Source organism: Loa loa (assembly GCF_000183805.2).
Source record: "Loa loa unplaced genomic scaffold supercont3.103, whole genome shotgun sequence".
Lineage (NCBI taxonomy): Eukaryota > Metazoa > Nematoda > Chromadorea > Rhabditida > Onchocercidae > Loa > Loa loa.
In genome coordinates this window covers 163,919-181,773 of record NW_018108283.1, presented here as the reverse complement: position 1 = coordinate 181,773, position 17,855 = coordinate 163,919, and the positions used below count along the sequence as shown (strand labels likewise).

The following is a 17,855-nucleotide window of genomic DNA, read 5'->3' as shown; positions in this document are numbered from 1 at the left end:
GACGAACTCTCTGAAAGTACTATAAAAACATAGGATTTACCAAATAATTAAGTGAATCACCTCATTTCTGTGTTATCAAAATCCTATACCATTGATTAGTATCTGAATGAGGGAAAGGAATTTTTTGTTATCAAAAGGGAGGAACTTACCAGTGGCTATGAAACAAACCATACTAAAATCACCAACCATTCCATTACTAAATTCTTTCCTAAAAGAGTCCCAACTCACTAATCAAACATCTGCATGAGAGAAAGCTAAGGAAAAACCCATGTTTGCAAACGATTGGGCTGAGCCGGTGATCGAAACCGGGACCTCTCACACCCGAAGCGAGAATCATACCACTAGACCACTCAGCCTGGGACACTTGCCTTAGCCATTTGTTTGTGTAACACTGAACAACCATCGTTTTGTAAAAATTTTGCAAAAGATGCCACGAGCCGGGATCGAACCGGCGACCTTTAGATCTTCAGTCTAACGCTCTCCCGACTGAGCTATCATGGCTGTCTGTCAATACATTTCAACATTTCTTCTTCCAAAACAGTAGTAATCATAAGGGACAGGAAGAAATGAATCTTTTTTAGATAACTGCTACATCGCACTGATTGACCTCATGACCCTACAGAATTTCGATTTGATAATTTCAAAATTGAGACATTCGAAAGCAATAACCTTCATGTTCTGCTGTCACTTGAACGAGAAAAAGATAAGCAGTCGTTAAAGTTGATAAAGCATAACAAGTAGGTGACACCATTGCTGACACCATCCTTCATACGTTTCTCAAATGCTTTGTACAACGAGTGAAAATAGTTCCTATCTTTTAAACCGGAAATTACGAATATTTGTGATAAGAAGCAAACTTTTGCGCTACCTTTTTTATACGAATGCTTACAGTTTGATTTTCAAAAAAAAAATTCTTTAAGAAGTAAAATGATTACTTGGGATGAAAACAAATAAACAGATGGTTGGTAGATAGGAGAGAAATTGGGGGAAAATGTGAGAAAAGTGATAATTTGAGATAAAATGTTAAGTTTGTTATCAGTCATCAATGAAATCTTGCCTGAGAGTGTCTTGGCCAGATTTAGCTCCTAATGGAGACAAACTTTTAGTTGATTAATTTGTTCACTTGTTCCTTTTTGTTTAAAAACAAATAATATTAAACACTGAATTGAATGAGTTGAATTGCCAGCAGTAAGGCTTTGTCATTAGCAGAATTATGAATGACTCTTTTAGTGAGCTTGAAAACAGCCCTTAACATCCCATTCAATCTATTAGCCATCATAATAATCCTCAATTGTTCATTTGATGTTCATATAAATTTACTTGAAGAGTTAAATTGCCCGTTACCGCCATAATGATGCCATGCAAAAGTTTGAAACGAATATGGGTGATGTGAATGTGTGAAGAATGTCAACATATTCAGTAGGATCGATTGTAAGTGATGCTGTTATCTTGACAATTTCCATAAAATATTCCTTTGTTAAGCCTATGCTACCCTTTTTTCCAGAAGTACAAGTAATTACTTCCAAATTCTCGACCATTCCTCAGGGATTATTCCACATTTCCTTTAATTCAAGCGGTTTTCTACTTATTTAATTGTTAGATATCTTCTACGATTTTTCTGAAGAATAGCGCAATATAACATTTGTAAAAAATTATCAACTTAATTTATAACAATTTTCTTTTAGTTTTAATATTTTTTTAAATCTTATTTTATAAATTTCCGCTAACTAAAAAGTTTCAAGAAAGATATTCTGAATGAGCAAACTGTAGAATGCTTCAATTTGGAAAAAATCCTTCGATAAGGCAAAGTATCGAATATCGTTTATTTGATTAACTGAGATTCTCATCAGGACCACTACCTGTGTCATTTCGAGAAGAAACCAGTTAATCAGACAAATGATGCAAAGATTCAACGAAGTGAATATACACAGGTAATGTTAGAAAGAATGATGATACTGTAAATGATGCTTTAGCTAAAGTAATTTGCATTGAAAGAGTGAAAATCTGTGAATTTCATCTCTTTCAGTCCACTATTGCTTTCTTTTCTTCTCGATGAGATAATATCTTCAACGTTGGCTCATTTGTCACTTTCCTGAATCTGTCAAGATTTTGAACAATATCACTGGTTTGGTGTACTATGTGGCAAGTCATCAAAGGTGATCGAAATTTTCTTGGACTGCTTACCTGATAAGAAAGACCGATTTTTCTGTTGTTGTCTAAGTAGCGTTCATTGTTCACTGTCTAAGTTCACTTCAGATGAGACAGTACTTCAGTCATTCGTAATATTGATAAACGAGAAATTTTTCGCTAAAATCTGATTGCGCGAGAAATTAATCTTAAATATTGAAAAGTTGTCGTGAAAAATGATATGTTGGAAATAAGCCATTTGATTTGGATTCCTTTCACATTTCAAGAATTTGTTTCAAGTAAAACATCCATCTTTCTTCGTTAATCACCAAACATATTTACGAGAGATATCTTACAGAACATAACTGAAATGAGTGTTTGGAAAAACTTCACGTTATAAAAGGAAAGAAGATTGATTATGAAAGATAAAGAAAAAACAAGAAAAGGGAATGTGGAATAATTGGATTTGAAAGGTGGACATGAGGTGGAAAGGCTTTTTCATACAAGCATCGTACTAATGGATATCCGGTATAAAGCTAAAAGTAAATGGGTTAATCAGAGCATGTGAATTCTGAAAGCAAAAACTTTCAGACAAATTTATAAATTGAGGACTTTGTAGCTTTTTTATTAGCATTACCTATGCCAAAAACACCTACGACAAATGCTTTCTTTTAATATTATGTGGTTACTGACACATAAATTACTATATTTTCTATCAACCTTATGAAAATAATAGAGATGAGAAAGAGCTCTGCGGGGTCAAACCCTGGGAGTATTGGGTAAATGCAGGGCGGGTTAAAGAAATAACAAATATAAAGTGTGTATTGTATTATTGCATTCTTCACATTGGAAAGAAAAGAGTAATTAACAAGAGTGCGCCTGATTCCTTTTTAATTCATTTATTACTCCATGGGTGGCTGTTGTTAAATAAGGGACTTGAAGATTGCGATTTTCAGTGAATCGCTCTCCTTCACAGTTCTCTCTCTCTCTCTCCCTTTTACTTGCATATAATGTCACTCAGGAAGAATAGGAGAAATAATTTAAACCATTGAAATAAATTTTGAATCGCAAGCAAGAAATGCGACCAACTTCGCAACTATTTTGGTATGAAATGTTTGAACACTGCGAATCTGCGAGAGACCTTTCAAAAATGATTCATTATTACAGACATAATAGAAAAGCATTAAATGGCTTTGTTAAAACTATAATTAACTGATTATAAGACTATACTGAACTTTGTTACAAAGTATGCAATAGAACTGCAATTCTTTTTCTTGGCATCCTAACGATGAAACTAAAATTGTTAAATAAGTGTATATTTCTGATTTTTGATTGAGTATAATCATGTATAAATATACATTTCTGATTATTTATGTATAGTCCTACCAAACAACGAGTATCCACCACAGGATCACCTATTTTGAATATTTAAATATGCTCAAGTGCATTAGATTCATTTTATTTGATTCATCTAAAAAGTAATTCAGTAATTGTGAAGTATAACAATACTTGTAATTTCATTTTTAATCAACGACACTGACAGAATAAGTGATAATCCCCTCAGTAGGGGGAAGAATAGCAGTAATGGGAGGGAAAATAGAGAATAGAGAAAAGATCCATTGGTTGTTAATTCATCAATTGAAATTTAAATCGAAGAAGAACAGGTAAGTACAGGTATGAACATGTTGTGAATCTGCTGATTTAAACATATTTGCGGCAGTAATATCAGTGACAATTTTTTTCAAAATGCAGCAGTATATGTGCTAAAAGCTGAGCGATGTTCTTGCAAAAGTGCAGATTTAAATACCAAACTGGCTTTCTGGTAAATTTTTTTGTTCTTGGGTGATAGTGAATGCAAATCTAATTTATATCATTAAGCTGGGCAGGTTCTGCAAGACATGCATCATTTGCATACTCATTTATCTCATTTCGTTTAAAAATAAAACCTTCATTCTAATTCTCATTCATTTTTGCATATATGGGCATTGATTGCATTGGAATGAATGGAAATTGCTGGATATGTGGAGATTTCAGGTGAATAAATATGTGACAATTTTCTTTCTTAAATTTTACCGCAAACCATTTCCCAGAATCAGGGATGACCAAAGAATTTAAGACATTGGAGTTAATGTAGCCCCGAGCAGTAACAGTTTGAAATGATTTGCTTTATCGATTCGGACTACTGATATCAGTGGTACCTAGTGCAAGGGAATTTTATTCAATACAGTTCGATTCACTTCCATATACTACACATAAAATTCAAAGTTCACTGATGCAAGCATTGTTATTGGCATTGTAAGTATTCCATTCATTACAATCATATTTATTGCTTGGAGATAGAGTACTCTCGGTCCCCCGGAATAGCAGTCTTCGGTCATTTCTTACCTAAAATGGCTTGTCACCGCTACTACTCTTCCCATGTCATTAATAAAATTTATCATTTATTGTTTCCTCAGAAAAAATATCATTTATTGTTTTCCTCAAAAAATAGAAAGGGTCACATAATGTTTTGTAATAAATTTTTTGAATTTCCCAAATTTGATAGAGTACATTTTGGAATAAAATGAATAGTAATGAAGCCGCGAACTTTTTGATACAAACATTGAATTTGATACAAATGTATTGGATTTGCATCGTTGGTGAATATTATCCACCGTTGAAGACACCGGAAATTTTGATGTCTCGGGATAATTAGAATTCTTAAACAAATGAGTCAGTCAAAATCTCCAAATATTTACCACTTGCCACAAAGACAAATGTTTGCTGGTTAGACAGAAATTTATATGAACTGATAAATACTTGTATGAATTACCTCCTTATTGCTTCTGCTATCAGCCTCCTTATCAACTGATAACATCGGACTAATTTAGATAAACATGACAAGTTTTAATTAATCTTCTTTAAGTCCTTCTTTTAAGACATAAGTGATGAATCACTTTGCAGGAACATTTCTCTGTCTACCATTAAACCACTAAACTCTAATGCTGTCCCGCAGTGTGACAATTTCGTGATAGTTTTACATTCCATCACTCGCTTTATAATCCCAGCAGTTTTTTGAAGAAGTTTTAAATCAGACATGTAAAACGTCGGATGGCAGGAACGACATGAATTCCTCTATCAGATGACACTTCCCCAACACTCTCCGGAATACAATACAGAGTTGACAGGAAAAATATCACATTCAACAATGAGTGCTATACGACATTGACATATAATAAGCATTCGAAATTTCTATTAGAATCTTTTAAACTTCCATTATTTCACTGGATGAAATATCGGTTGCTCTATCCTTTCATTAGCCGACAAGCTAGATGTCCCAGAAAATGGATAACAAAACATCTTGTTTAAATGCAACAATGGTGAGAAAATTCGCACTATAGACGCAATCCAAGGCGACATTTGATGAAGTCGTCTAACTGACCAGAAGTAATATTTTGCCTATGTAATTCTCTCTGCCCTGTTTTTCAATTTCATGCACTATATTTACTTTGACATCTGAATTTACTGAAATACTTGAAAAAGCTGTCATCTTTCTATCTGTCCTTTACCGCATCGACACAGCTAACATTTATTAACTTGCTGTGAAGATGTAGTTCTTAATACCTTTACAACAACTGTCTATGTCTGGTAAAAGAAGTAACAGATAAAAGAAGCCAAGTTATAGACAAGCATATGCAAATAGAGGGAAATGATAACTTTTGAAAGGAATCACCTGAAGAGGACATGTCTGACAAGAATTACCTAAACTAATAAACTTTAAGTTAAAACGATAAGCTTCAGAAAACTTAAAGTGGAAGGCCCAATTACTCTCTTAAGATTATGAAAGAAGGGAAAACATCTCCAAATAAACTTACTAATTCAAAATATAAATATAACAAGCGGTGAGATAATAATTTTGCATTTTAGGCAAGTCGGAATAACGTACTTTGTGTACGCGGTTTGGTAGATTTTTATCTGGTAACTGGGCTGCAACGGGCGAGCTGGATTGACAAACGAGCCTGATGTAATAAAGTATGTTTCGACGGGACATGGAAGAAACTGACCAGTATCAAAATGCCAGATTCTCGTATCCGTTAGAATTGTTACTTCTGACTTTTTTCCTGGACTTTTTTTTTAAAATGACTACATTATTATGTAAATATTGGAAGAAAATGAACTCTCCAATTACCCAGCACAAAATGCTGGTTCGATTTTCTTTACTCAATTTTTTTACTTAGCTACTCATTTCTTTTCAATAATGACTCAACATTTCCACTTTCATAACTGTCATTTCACTTTTCGCACGCTTTCTCGTTCTTTACTAGATGTCACAGTTAAAAGCGTAATTTTCCTCATGGTGTAATGGGAACGTAGTATCAGAAGTTTTTGTTAGGTAATACTTCGTTTCAAGTCGCCTTGTTCTTAAGTTGTTCAACTTTACTGTTGCCAGTTGACAATGTTTTATTGGGTGCTACTTGATGTGTGTTCTTGATCTGGTTATAAATGTTGTTGAATGAAGTTTGTGAATTTGTAATTGTGTTCTCTTTTCAGAGCAACGCTTAGCGCTAACTTTTTGTTCTATTAATCGGATTTTATACTTCATTAGCTGATAATGAGTAGCGATGAAGAATCAGACTACCATTCTTCGGTATGTCATTTTTTAGTTTTCCAGAGTTTACCATGTTCTAATTGAGCATGACGGTTATGATCATCTTTAAAAGTTCTTGTTTAAAATTCTTTCTGGTTCTTTTGAAATACTGCTTGGTGGATGAAGGAATACCTGTTTGTATAAGCAGAAAACAAACGCATAGAAATAGAAAATTAGAGTTGTAAATGGTAGTGATGGATAAAAAGATATATTTTTTAAAGTGAATTGTGAGTTTATGCATTGCTGAGTATATTCATTTTCAGTTTGGTTCATCTCAAAGAAAAAAAGCATCCAAGAAGCAAATCGAGAAAAGGGATAAGCCACCAGTTAAAAGAAAGCAGACATCGAGAAAGGAAATTAATGGCAATTCAGGTTGTAGAATATTTCTTTGTGGTCTTTTCTATGACATCGTTTAATGACAGTATCATCTGCATAGTTTCATTTAAAACCGAAATATTTGCTGGCCGTGTTTATGTAATCTCTTTGTTGTAGTCATGAATGGTGATAAGAGTGACGATGGTGATCCATTAGATATTTTTACGAATATCGATCAGCAACCCAAACGATTAACCATTGAAAAAATCTACCAGAAAAAGAGTCAGCTGGAACATATCTTGCTACGTCCAGATACATACATTGGTTCCGTTGAGCATACTGATAAAGCGGTATATCTTGCTAATAAACAAAAAAAAAGTAGTGAAGATCCGTGCCTTTTTATGGTAATTTAGTGAATCCACATATCAGTTTTATGCTAATCCTGTACTCCTCCACTGCCTATAGTATTGACAGCCGCTAATGGATAACAGTTTTTTCTTGTGCGTTTCTTTTAGCGCTTCAATGAATAGAACATTTGGTATATAACCCGCTGTTGAAAACGTAGAACTCGTATAAGTTAAATTTTCAGCCTTACAAATATTGTGTTATTCAGTCACATCTTGTTCGCTTCAAATAATATATCTCATTAATTTCATTTTTTTTAACTCGTTCCTTATTACCTTCTACATTTATTTAAATTTAGCCAATGTGGGTATACGATGCTGAAGTAGAACGAATTGTTCAACGTGATATTTCATATGTCCCTGGTTTGTACAAAATATTTGACGAGATTCTGGTAAATGCTGCAGACAACAAACAACGCGATCCGAAGATGAATCTTATCAGAATTAACATTAATAAGTTTGATTCTTATGCATTTGCTTATTTTTAGCAATCTCCAACTAATACTGATCCTAATGATGGTTTGCCGGTCAAAGTACATGTGAATATTTCGGTAACAAAGTTTTTATTTAGTACACCATATCGATAACGCTAATGCATGTCGAACATATTATACATGAGCTTTTTGGAAAGTTCCGTATCTCGAATAGTTAAGCTATTCATTAGTCAAGCTATTCATTATTTTTTCAGTGGTTTAGTGTGGATGAGATTTTAGAAATTTGAGATTGTCCTTTTTTGTGTAATCAAAAAATGACTTTGTAGGATGGAGATAATTGGATTAGATTTTTGTTTTTAAAGAGAAACGAACGAGATCAGTGTCTTCAATAATGGTAAAGGTATTCCTGTGGTACTGCACAAGGTGGAGCAGTTATATGTCCCTGAACTCATATTTGGTACTTTACTTACCTCCTCAAATTATGATGACAGTGAACGGAAAGTGACAGGTACAGTCTCTTGTAGATCTATGTTTCAAGTAGATATTGCTTTCAATTGGATAATTTAATTATACATTTGTTCCCTTGTCGATGTTGACTTACAGATTCCTTAAATCTTATCTGATGGAAATAGTAAATTGTCTAATAGTTCATGTGACTTTTCAGGAACTTTTTATTTATTCTTCCAATAGTTATAATCTTTTACATAAGCTTTGTATAACAATTCATTTCTCGTTTTGAACAGTTTTGTAGAAAATGATTTTTAGGTGGCCGAAACGGATATGGTGCTAAACTATGTAATATATTCAGTAAAGAATTTACAGTTGAGACATCTTCCAAAGAATATGGGAAAGCCTTCAAGCAAGTAGGTCTATGTGCATAATGTTTTGATCTTTCTTGTCTGGTTAATTGACCCTTAATTTTCGCTAAATTTTATGGTAATTTTTTAAGACTTGGAAGAATAACATGACAAAGGATAAAGACCCATTTGTGAGTAAATCAGTTGGTGAAGATTTTACACATGTAACTTTCAAACCGGACCTCACAAAATTCAAAATGATTGAACTGGATGATGACATTATTTCGCTGATATCACGCCGAGCGTATGATATCGCTGGTTCAACAAAAGGTGTCAAAGTATACTTGAATGGCAAACTGTTGCCGGTAAAAATGACTCTTTTAAGTATAAAATTTGTATGGAATTTGTATGAACTTTTGTTTTCACTTACAATAAGCAAAATTTTTTTGCTTAAAGTTTTTTTTTTTTTTTAAATAACCGCAGCAGTTCTTGCTGATTTTTTTCAGGTGCAAGGCTTTAAACAATATGTAGAGCAGTACACAAAACATAATCTTGATAATGACGGAGAACCATATAAAATTGCTTATGAACAGGTTAATGAAAGATGGGAAGTAGCTTTAACAGTTTCCGAAAAAGGATTCCAGCAAGTCTCTTTTGTGAATTCGATCGCTACCACGAAGGTTAGCTGTGTTATTGGGATTTGTTTTCTCAGACATTGTTTTATGTTTTCAAGTATTTTTTGAACTTCACAATATAATGGATTTAAGATTTCGTAGATTTTTTCTTTGTTATGAAAAGTGAAGTCAGGAAAACTCCAGTTTTGGACGAGACCAAAGCTACAGGTTAAAAATTTGAAATAAACTGAAGAAATATCTACTGCAATATTCAAGATCTGAATAAAATTATATATACCGAACTGATTGAAAAATGAAAATCCAGTTCTTCTAATTTAGGGCGGTCGTCATGTTGATTACGTTGTTGATCAAATCACAGCTAAGCTGATAGATACAATCAAAAAGAAAGTAGGAAAAAGTGGAGTAAATGTTAAGCCGTTCCAAGTAAAGTTTTATGTGTTTAATACTTGGTTATTATTCAAGGTCTTTTTTTACTGATAAATCTGCTTAACTTTTCGCACTACTCTCTCTATCTTTATCGGTTATTTCATTTTGTTGCGCGATAGACATGCCGATGAATAAAAACCCTAACGAAAGAGTTACTATTTAGAAGAAATGCTTCCATATAACTTTAGACATGGATTCTAGTAATTTTATTCCAGATTAAAAGTCATATGTGGATCTTTGTCAACTCACTTGTCGAGAATCCAACGTTTGACTCCCAAACAAAAGAGACAATGACCTTACAAGCAAAGAATTTTGGCAGCAAGTGTGAAATGTCTGAAAGATTCATCAATGCAGTTATGAAATGCGGAATTGTTGAAGCTGTCTTGGCATGGGTCCGCTTCAAACAACAAGAAACGTTAGATAAGAAATGTTCAACCAAGAAAACTAGTAAACTAAAGGTCTGCTTTAGTTCGCTTTGTCTTCAAATATTTGAAAGTTTGGTTTCGAATTATTTACCTGCTTAATAGACTTGCTTTTCGTGATAATGCATCTATCCAGGGCATACCGAAATTAGAGGATGCAAATGACGCTGGGACTAAAAATTCCTCTTTGTGTACGCTGATACTTACTGAAGGAGATTCGGCTAAGTCACTCGCTGTTTCGGGATTGGGTGTAGTTGGCCGTGATCGTTATGGCGTCTTTCCACTGCGCGGCAAAATGTTAAATGTTCGTGAAGGCAGCCATAAACAAGTACTATTTTTACCTTGGTGTCTCTAACCTTTTTTCTCTTTACCAGCCAGAACATCTAATGCGTGCAGCATGTGATAGGTTCCATATGTATAATATTAGCTTTTATGCATTTTGTGTTCAAATATGAAAAAAATGTTCATTCTGGAACCTATTCTACAACTTGTTCGAATAGAAATCAGGTTCATCATCTTGAATTTGTCTTGTATGATTAGAAAACGAATAAAATTGTAGTAGATAAGTGTGTTTGGTGCTACTAAATAATCGTAGAAACATTTGAAGGCTTCCTTAGAGCTCAGTTTTCTAGGTGATCATGTTTAGATCATGGAAAATGCAGAAATAAATGCTCTAATCAAAATCATTGGTCTGCAGTATCGTTTGAAATATGATAAAGATGAGGATATGAAAACGCTTCGCTATGGAAAAATAATGGTTATGGCTGATCAGGTAATTTATTTTTTGTCGCCATAATGTTTTACTGGGTAATTGAATTAATTTTGTTTATTCACTTCGTTAGGTAAGATTGTTTTTTACTTTGCTTTTAAATAAGCTTCACTGCAGGATCAGGATGGTTCACATATCAAAGGTCTTGTGATTAATTTTATCCATTATAATTGGCCGGTACTGATTCGTCGTAATTTTGTTGAAGAATTTATAACACCAATTGTTAAAGTAAGTATGGATGCATTCGATTTGTTTGTTGTTTTCGGGATATTAAAATAATCCATGGCTTTGAAGTTGGTTAAAAGAATTGTGATGAAACATGATAAAAGCGAATTAAATCCCAAATGTGCTTAAGCTTATATTTTATATGAATCTTTTTAAGATTTTTAATTTATTTTTTAATGCATTTAAGTTTACGTAAAATACTAATGTTTTGTAGGAGGTGAGTGTTTCGTATATGATTAAAAGTTTGAGTTCTTGTTTCTTCCAATTATTTATGGTCTTGTATAATTTCGGTTTTTGTAGGCTACCAAGGGTAAAGAGTCGTTTTCTTTCTTCTCGCTTCCAGAATACGCTGAATGGCGAAATAACACTGAAAACTGGAAAACGTATCGCATAAAATATTACAAAGGTTTGCACCATCTCTGGGAATCTATGATTTCCTATGATACAGCAGCACTGTGCGTATTGGTCGTTTAGGTTTGGGTACCTCTACATCAAAGGAAGCCAAAGAATATTTCACCGATATGGTGCGTCATCGCATTAGATTTCAGTACTCAGGAGAAGAAGATGATAATTCCTTAGATATGGCATTTAGTAAAAAGAAGATTGAAGATCGAAAAGTGTGGTTAACGAATTGGATGGCTGTAAGTATATTATATTCACATAGATTGTAACAAGTTTAAGTACATATTTTTATACTTTGCTTATGTCAGATTTGTTTCATAAAGTAAAAAGTAATAAATGCTCACATGCGTCACGTCCAGAACACATTCTTAAAACTACAGTTGGTGTTGGGAATTGCTTTTGTAATTCATATTTCTCTGCCTACAGTTGGCAATTCCCTTCCGTCATTTCTTCAGGAAAAAAAAGCAAGACGTGAGCAAGGATTGACGGAGGAGTATTTGTACAACAAAGATACTCGTGCTGTCTCATTCAAAGATTTTGTCAATAAAGAATTGGTGTTGTTTTCAAATGCTGATAATGAAAGGTCCATACCAAGTTTGGTTGATGGATTAAAGCCTGGACAACGTAAGGTTAGTTATGTTACCTTCAAGCTTATTAGTACCTAATTTTCTATTTTCGTAGTTAGAGTCCCAGCATATACAATGAATTCCCTATTTGCGAGCTTTCTCATGGTGTGCGCAATGTAAATTTCATTCAAATCTTCGAGATGTGTCGAAATTTGATTTTGATGTGAATTTTTTTACTTCTGTTATTTAAACTTATTATTTTATGGGCTCCATCTGATTATTTTTAGGTGTTATTCACATGCTTCAAACGAGCAGATAAAAAAGAAGTGAAAGTAGCTCAGCTTGCTGGTGCAGTTGGAGAAATGTCTGCTTATCATCACGGAGAGGTACCTGAATTTTAGCTTTCAGTTGTTGTGTGCTGCGGGGGAATCTTTATAGATTTCAAATCAATCTAATTTTGAATTTTTTAGGCTTCACTCATGTCAACGATCGTAAATCTAGCACAAGACTATGTTGGTTCAAATAACATCAATTTGTTGTTACCAATCGGTCAATTCGGTACACGTTTGCAGGGTGGAAAGGATAGCGCAAGTCCACGTTATATTTTCACACAGCTCAAGTAAGCATGTATATTTATCGAACATTCCTTTGTTCGAATTTTTTTCGAATCATCAAATTGAGATATGGGTGATTCGATTATGGATTCATTGCTATAAAATATTCGTTCAGTCCTGTAACTCGAGCGCTGTTCCCGATTGTTGATGAAAATGTTCTACGCTTCTTGTTTGAAGAAAATCAGCGAATTGAACCGGAATGGTGAGCTTTGTTTTGTAATTAAAAATAAAGACGTTTTAAATATGAATTTGAATATTCTATTGATAACAGTTATTTCTTAGGTACTGTCCAATCATACCTACAGTTTTGGTTAACGGAGCCGAAGGCATCGGTACTGCTTGGTCAACGAAAATACCAAACTACAACCCACGTGAAATAGTTGATAATATGCGGCGCTTGATACGTGGTGAAGAACCCAAATCTCTGGTATGTTTTTCATTATTTCATTAATTGAATTTTCAAAGTTAGTGGTGAAAATGTTACGCATATTTATAGATGCAGGAAATTTTTGAATGTTTACTCTTTCATCTAAATATGCATACCTTAAATAAAATGGAAAGAAGAGCTTTCTATATGCCAAATGTAAATCAGCGAATTGAACTTTTTTCTCATCAAATTGTGCTCTCTTTGTAAACATTCCTTTTTAGACCCCATGGTTCAAGAATTTCCGTGGAACCATTGAGAAATTAGATGACTCGCGATATATTTGTAGTGGTGAAATAGCTCTTTTGAGTGACGATACGATCGAAATCACGGAATTACCAATACGAACTTGGACGCAAAACTACAAAGAAACTGTCTTAGAACCCATGCTGGAAGGATCTGATAAACAGCCTCCTCTAATACAGTATACTTCTTGTGATTTATGAACATATTTGCGTCTTTCAATTTGACTGTTCCTCATATTTAGCATGCATTATTAGGAAATTTTCAGGGATTTCAAAGAATATCACACTGATACAACTGTTAAATTTGTTGTTAAAATGAATGCAGCAAAACTGAGAGAGGCAGAAATGGAAGGACTGCACAAAATATTTAAGCTGCAGTCGGCAATAAATATAAGCTCCATGGTATGCAGTTTAATTGAAATATAATCGATGAAAATAGAAGTTAGATGTGCTAGTTCGTGGAAATGCACCTAATGAATTTTTCATCACTCGAAACTTTCTGTTTTTGGAAGCACACATTAAAATATTTACCTAAAATAATAGACCTGAATTATTCTGAGCGTATAGTACACATTCGCTTGTAAGAATTTCGCGAAACTTTAAACATTCTCTAAATACAGTTGTGAAATATTTGTAGGTTCTCTTTGATCCTTTGGGTTGCCTGAGAAGATTTCCAAATGTGGAAGAGATTTGTAAAGAATTTTTCGAGATAAGGAAAAAAAAGTACATCGAACGAAAAGCATTCCAAGAAGGCATGCTCCGGGCTCAGAGCGAACGACTCAGCAATCAGGTACTTTCTGATTCATTGTGGAAATTGAATTTCAGGTTACTGGTCGTTTTTGCTCTGATGAAATAGTATTACCGAAAGTGTCCAATTTTAATTCCAAGCAGTTGCTAACATTTCAGGCACGCTTCATCTTGGAAAAAATTAAAGGTGAAATATTAATTGAGAACAAACGTAAAGTAGCAATAGTGGAGCAGCTAGTGAAAAAAGGTTTCGATCCAGATCCAGTGAAACGATGGAAAGAATTACAGAGAAAGCGTGAACTTGAAATGACTGGCGAAATCCAAGTGGATGACGAAGAAATGGAAGGTGAAATAGAGGTTTGTTTTCTTTTGGAACATTAGTTTCTGATTTATCGAATAAATTATACACGCGTGTTATGCATACTATTATTCAAGTATGGACAAAGTATTGTAGTATCAAGTAGGAATAATTATTCTGTTCATCTGCGTTCATTTCTACTCATATACTTTTTACATGATGGTGTTTTATGTTTCTTCCCTCTCTCCTTCTCTTCCTCTATCTATTTTTTTCCAAAAACAAAGACGTTCCTCCGGAACAACAAAGAAGGAAGAAACTTGATGTCGTATACTCTGTTGTATAACTTTTTGCTATAAGTTTTTATGGTTCTCAGAATTAGTTACCTTTGGTTAAAAAGTGTTACAGTTCACTATTTCTTGATTAAATGTTACTATTTAAGGAGGAATCAGAATCATCTGTTTCTCCAGTGATGAAGGATTTGACGAAGAAATTGAGTGATTACGATTATTTAGTAGGTATGGCGATTCTAAAACTGTCGGAAGAAGAAAAGGATAAACTGTTACGCGATAGCGAACTGAAGTTAGAGGAGTTAAAGGTATATTTTGTGATTTCCATGTCTTCCCTCTCTTTGAAATTTGTTTTTAATGCGAATATTCAAGTTTGGTTCAACTAAAAGTTGTTTCTTTTCAGAGTTTAGAATCAAAGACTTGGTCTGATCTATGGAAAGAAGATTTAGATAATTTTTTGGTTGAGTTAGAAAAGCAGGTTGGTTTGATGGTTATATTTGCTTTTCTTTTTTTCTTCATTTTAAACGGCAGTCTTTGCTAAACAAGGGCAAATTTCCATGTCTTTTCCAGGAAGCCAAAGAAAGAGCTGATATAGAAATGCAAGTAAAAGATGCTGTTAAAAAAATTGCTGGCGCAGCCACAAAAGGAGGACGTAAAAAAGCGGGCACTCTTGTGCAAGTGTGTTTTAAAGACTAAGAAAATGTGCAATAAATATTTCTGAGATAGATGCCTTGTCTGTCTAGCATTAAGTTTTCTAATTCGTAAACAAATCTTTTTATTAGGATACTGATTTATTCACAAGCATTCTTTTTTTTGAATAATTGTTTTCCTAAACTTGACATTCCATCGTTTTGGATATGATTTTCTGGTTGTTTAGGAGGTACTTCCTGATCCAAACGGAATTCGTGTTCATCCTTCTCTAGATGCTATTAAAGAAAAATATGAAGGAAAGAAGACCGATGAACCAAAAGCCAGGAAGTCAAGAGTACCAAAAGAGCCAAAACAAATGAAGAATAAGAACGATGAGGAGGTTGCATCTTTCCATAAGTTTTCGTATTTCATTTATATAGACTTATTTGAAAAATATATGTATATATTTTTCACATATATTTAGGATGGGAAAAAGAAAGAGAAACCCAAGCGTCAAAGAAAAGAAAATGGTAAATTTGAAGTTCATTTTATATTTGATAAAGGCTGACATAGTTCGGGATGCTATCTCAACGCTAGTGTCGTGTACTTCAGGAACTGGGAGGTTTTGCTGATCGATATCGACGAAGAAAACACTAAAAAAAAAAAAAACACTTCCCAGTATTTTATCTTTTATCGGGAAAGCTAATTTGTCGACTTCGTTTGTCAGCAATATAGGTTTATTCGGAGTGTAATATTGTTTTTACACAGGATTACTAGTTAACAACAGCAAAAGCATAAGGTACGCGGTGAATTGGTAAGCAGTGATAAATGAGTTACACAATAAATAAGCAATACGATCAACTAAAAAATTCCTTGTCGTTGCTGTCGATAATAGTTGACTGTCGGTTTGTTGATAGGTCACGTAACGATGGATATATAAGAGTTCGTTCTTCATTGAACTGGGGCTGTGCTGCAGGAAAGTGTATTTAGCAGAAGGAAGGGATATTGTAGCTTGCTGTCCAATGATGGCGGATGGGCGAGAAGGACGTTGTAGTATTCTTAATTGTAAGAACCGACAGTGTAGTATTTTTTTCATATATATATATACCTAAGATTAGGGTTGAAACTTTGGTAAGCTTCACCGGGACTATCATGGAGGTATGGCTTCCTCTTGGCGTGGTTCACAATGCATTACGAATAGATACTGAGATGTCTTTGTGATATTCCCTCCCTTGTTAGCTTGTATCTTCTTCATTGCCTTAATTTCACTTACACGACTTCATCATCCTGTCTGATAGTTATTGTAAAAATTTTATTTAGACGTAACTTTAATTTCGGTAATCTGACACCTCAGGAGATAAGAAGAGCTTCCTATTTGAAAAAGCATAAATAATACAGAGAAAAGGTGAAATTTGGACAGAATATCGAACTTAATGGTTATTTCAGTTGGTAACGAATTTCCAGATCGAGGTAGCAGTTCAGTAAATACGAAAGCAAAAAAAAAGCAAGATAAGTGGGAATCTGATAGTAGTGATGATTTCGATGAATCTGATTACGTTATAGATGAGAACGATGATGATGTGGTTGAGATCAAGAAAACAACAACTGGAGACAGAAAACGACGAGTTAGTTAGCTATCTTTTTTAAAGTAAAGGAATTTACATTTTTTTAGGGACACACTTTTTGAATTTCAAGTCGCGTTTTAGGCTGAACAGTCCGCGAATAAATCAGATTTGAGCAATAATGGTGAGAATGTTGAGAACAGTTTGATGCGATCAGGTGATGAGAACAAGAAAAAATTCCATGAGAAGATGGATGATCTTTTCGTAAATGAGGTTAAACTTTAATTTGTTAAGTCGCCAGTATTCCTTAATATAGTCGTTTTTCTAAAAATCAATCTCACCCCGTAAGAATGAATCTCACGTCATGCTGTAATTTACAGGGACCATCAGCAAGTAAGGTAAAATCAAAAGAATTTGTTGAAATCAAAAAAACCAAATCTAAGAAAGAGACAATACCTAAAGCAAAAATTACGACAGAAACAAGTAAAAAGGTGAGCATGCTTTTTTGGTGTCAGTCAGTAAACCAGAAGGTAATGCTCTGTAGCTTGTGTCACCATTTTTTTTCCAAAAAACCGTGCAGTCTTCACGCATATTACAATGACATCATAAATTTAAATATATTAATTGAAGTTTTTTTTATCTGACATGTTCATGGAATTTTCAAAATTTCCTAAGCTAAGTTTCAGAATTTTACGATCAAATCTAATCAAAATTAAGTTTACTGAGCAGTTCCATTTTTCCTAGTATGACCAGTTTTGAAAATTTTGATAAATACTTTCTAAAATATGCTTAAAATCACCTTTTTGTTTCATTTACAAATCATTTCCTAATATTATCAGGGATCGGGATCCAGAAAGCGAAAAGTGGAATCTGGTGATACTGACAATAATGATGATGAT

General features: G+C 33.7%; 1 protein-coding gene and 2 non-coding genes across 4 annotated transcripts in view; 1 reads left to right on the top strand and 2 right to left on the bottom strand.

The window, feature by feature from the left end:
• Positions 1-284: 284 nt before the first annotated feature.
• On the bottom strand, positions 285-356 carry LOAG_20044. Its single transcript has one exon. It is a non-coding gene; the product is annotated as a tRNA-Pro (tRNA).
• Positions 357-428: 72 nt separating this feature from the next.
• Positions 429-501, bottom strand: LOAG_20043. Its single transcript has one exon. It is a non-coding gene; the product is annotated as a tRNA-Phe (tRNA).
• A 6,150-nt stretch (positions 502-6,651) lies between these two features.
• LOAG_17616 overlaps positions 6,652-17,855 on the top strand; it is a gene marked incomplete at its 5' end in the record, with an annotated part of 12,719 nt that continues 1,515 nt past the window's right edge. Inside the window, 32 exons of one of the 2 annotated variants that reach the window (XM_020450277.1) lie at positions 6,652-6,754; positions 7,018-7,126; positions 7,247-7,419; positions 7,773-7,930; positions 8,270-8,415; positions 8,673-8,770; positions 8,857-9,069; positions 9,211-9,384; positions 9,658-9,762; positions 9,981-10,223; positions 10,324-10,515; positions 10,834-10,959; positions 11,074-11,184; positions 11,482-11,587; positions 11,656-11,822; positions 12,039-12,212; positions 12,437-12,535; positions 12,620-12,768; positions 12,879-12,965; positions 13,046-13,190; positions 13,412-13,611; positions 13,699-13,834; positions 14,070-14,222; positions 14,339-14,536; positions 14,917-15,072; positions 15,168-15,242; positions 15,335-15,442; positions 15,642-15,794; positions 15,879-15,924; positions 16,859-17,019; positions 17,101-17,229; positions 17,337-17,447. In XM_020450277.1, the coding sequence (XP_020306070.1) occupies positions 6,719-6,754; positions 7,018-7,126; positions 7,247-7,419; positions 7,773-7,930; positions 8,270-8,415; positions 8,673-8,770; positions 8,857-9,069; positions 9,211-9,384; positions 9,658-9,762; positions 9,981-10,223; positions 10,324-10,515; positions 10,834-10,959; positions 11,074-11,184; positions 11,482-11,587; positions 11,656-11,822; positions 12,039-12,212; positions 12,437-12,535; positions 12,620-12,768; positions 12,879-12,965; positions 13,046-13,190; positions 13,412-13,611; positions 13,699-13,834; positions 14,070-14,222; positions 14,339-14,536; positions 14,917-15,072; positions 15,168-15,242; positions 15,335-15,442; positions 15,642-15,794; positions 15,879-15,924; positions 16,859-17,019; positions 17,101-17,229; positions 17,337-17,447 (4,437 nt within the window). Of the gene's footprint in view, positions 6,755-7,017; positions 7,127-7,246; positions 7,420-7,772; positions 7,931-8,269; positions 8,416-8,672; positions 8,771-8,856; positions 9,070-9,210; positions 9,385-9,657; positions 9,763-9,980; positions 10,224-10,323; positions 10,516-10,833; positions 10,960-11,073; positions 11,185-11,481; positions 11,588-11,655; positions 11,823-12,038; positions 12,213-12,436; positions 12,536-12,619; positions 12,769-12,878; positions 12,966-13,045; positions 13,191-13,411; positions 13,612-13,698; positions 13,835-14,069; positions 14,223-14,338; positions 14,537-14,916; positions 15,073-15,167; positions 15,243-15,334; positions 15,443-15,641; positions 15,795-15,878; positions 15,925-16,311; positions 16,395-16,858; positions 17,020-17,100; positions 17,230-17,336; positions 17,448-17,855 lie in introns of those variants that run through there. The other variant, XM_020450278.1, reaches the window with a different exon arrangement.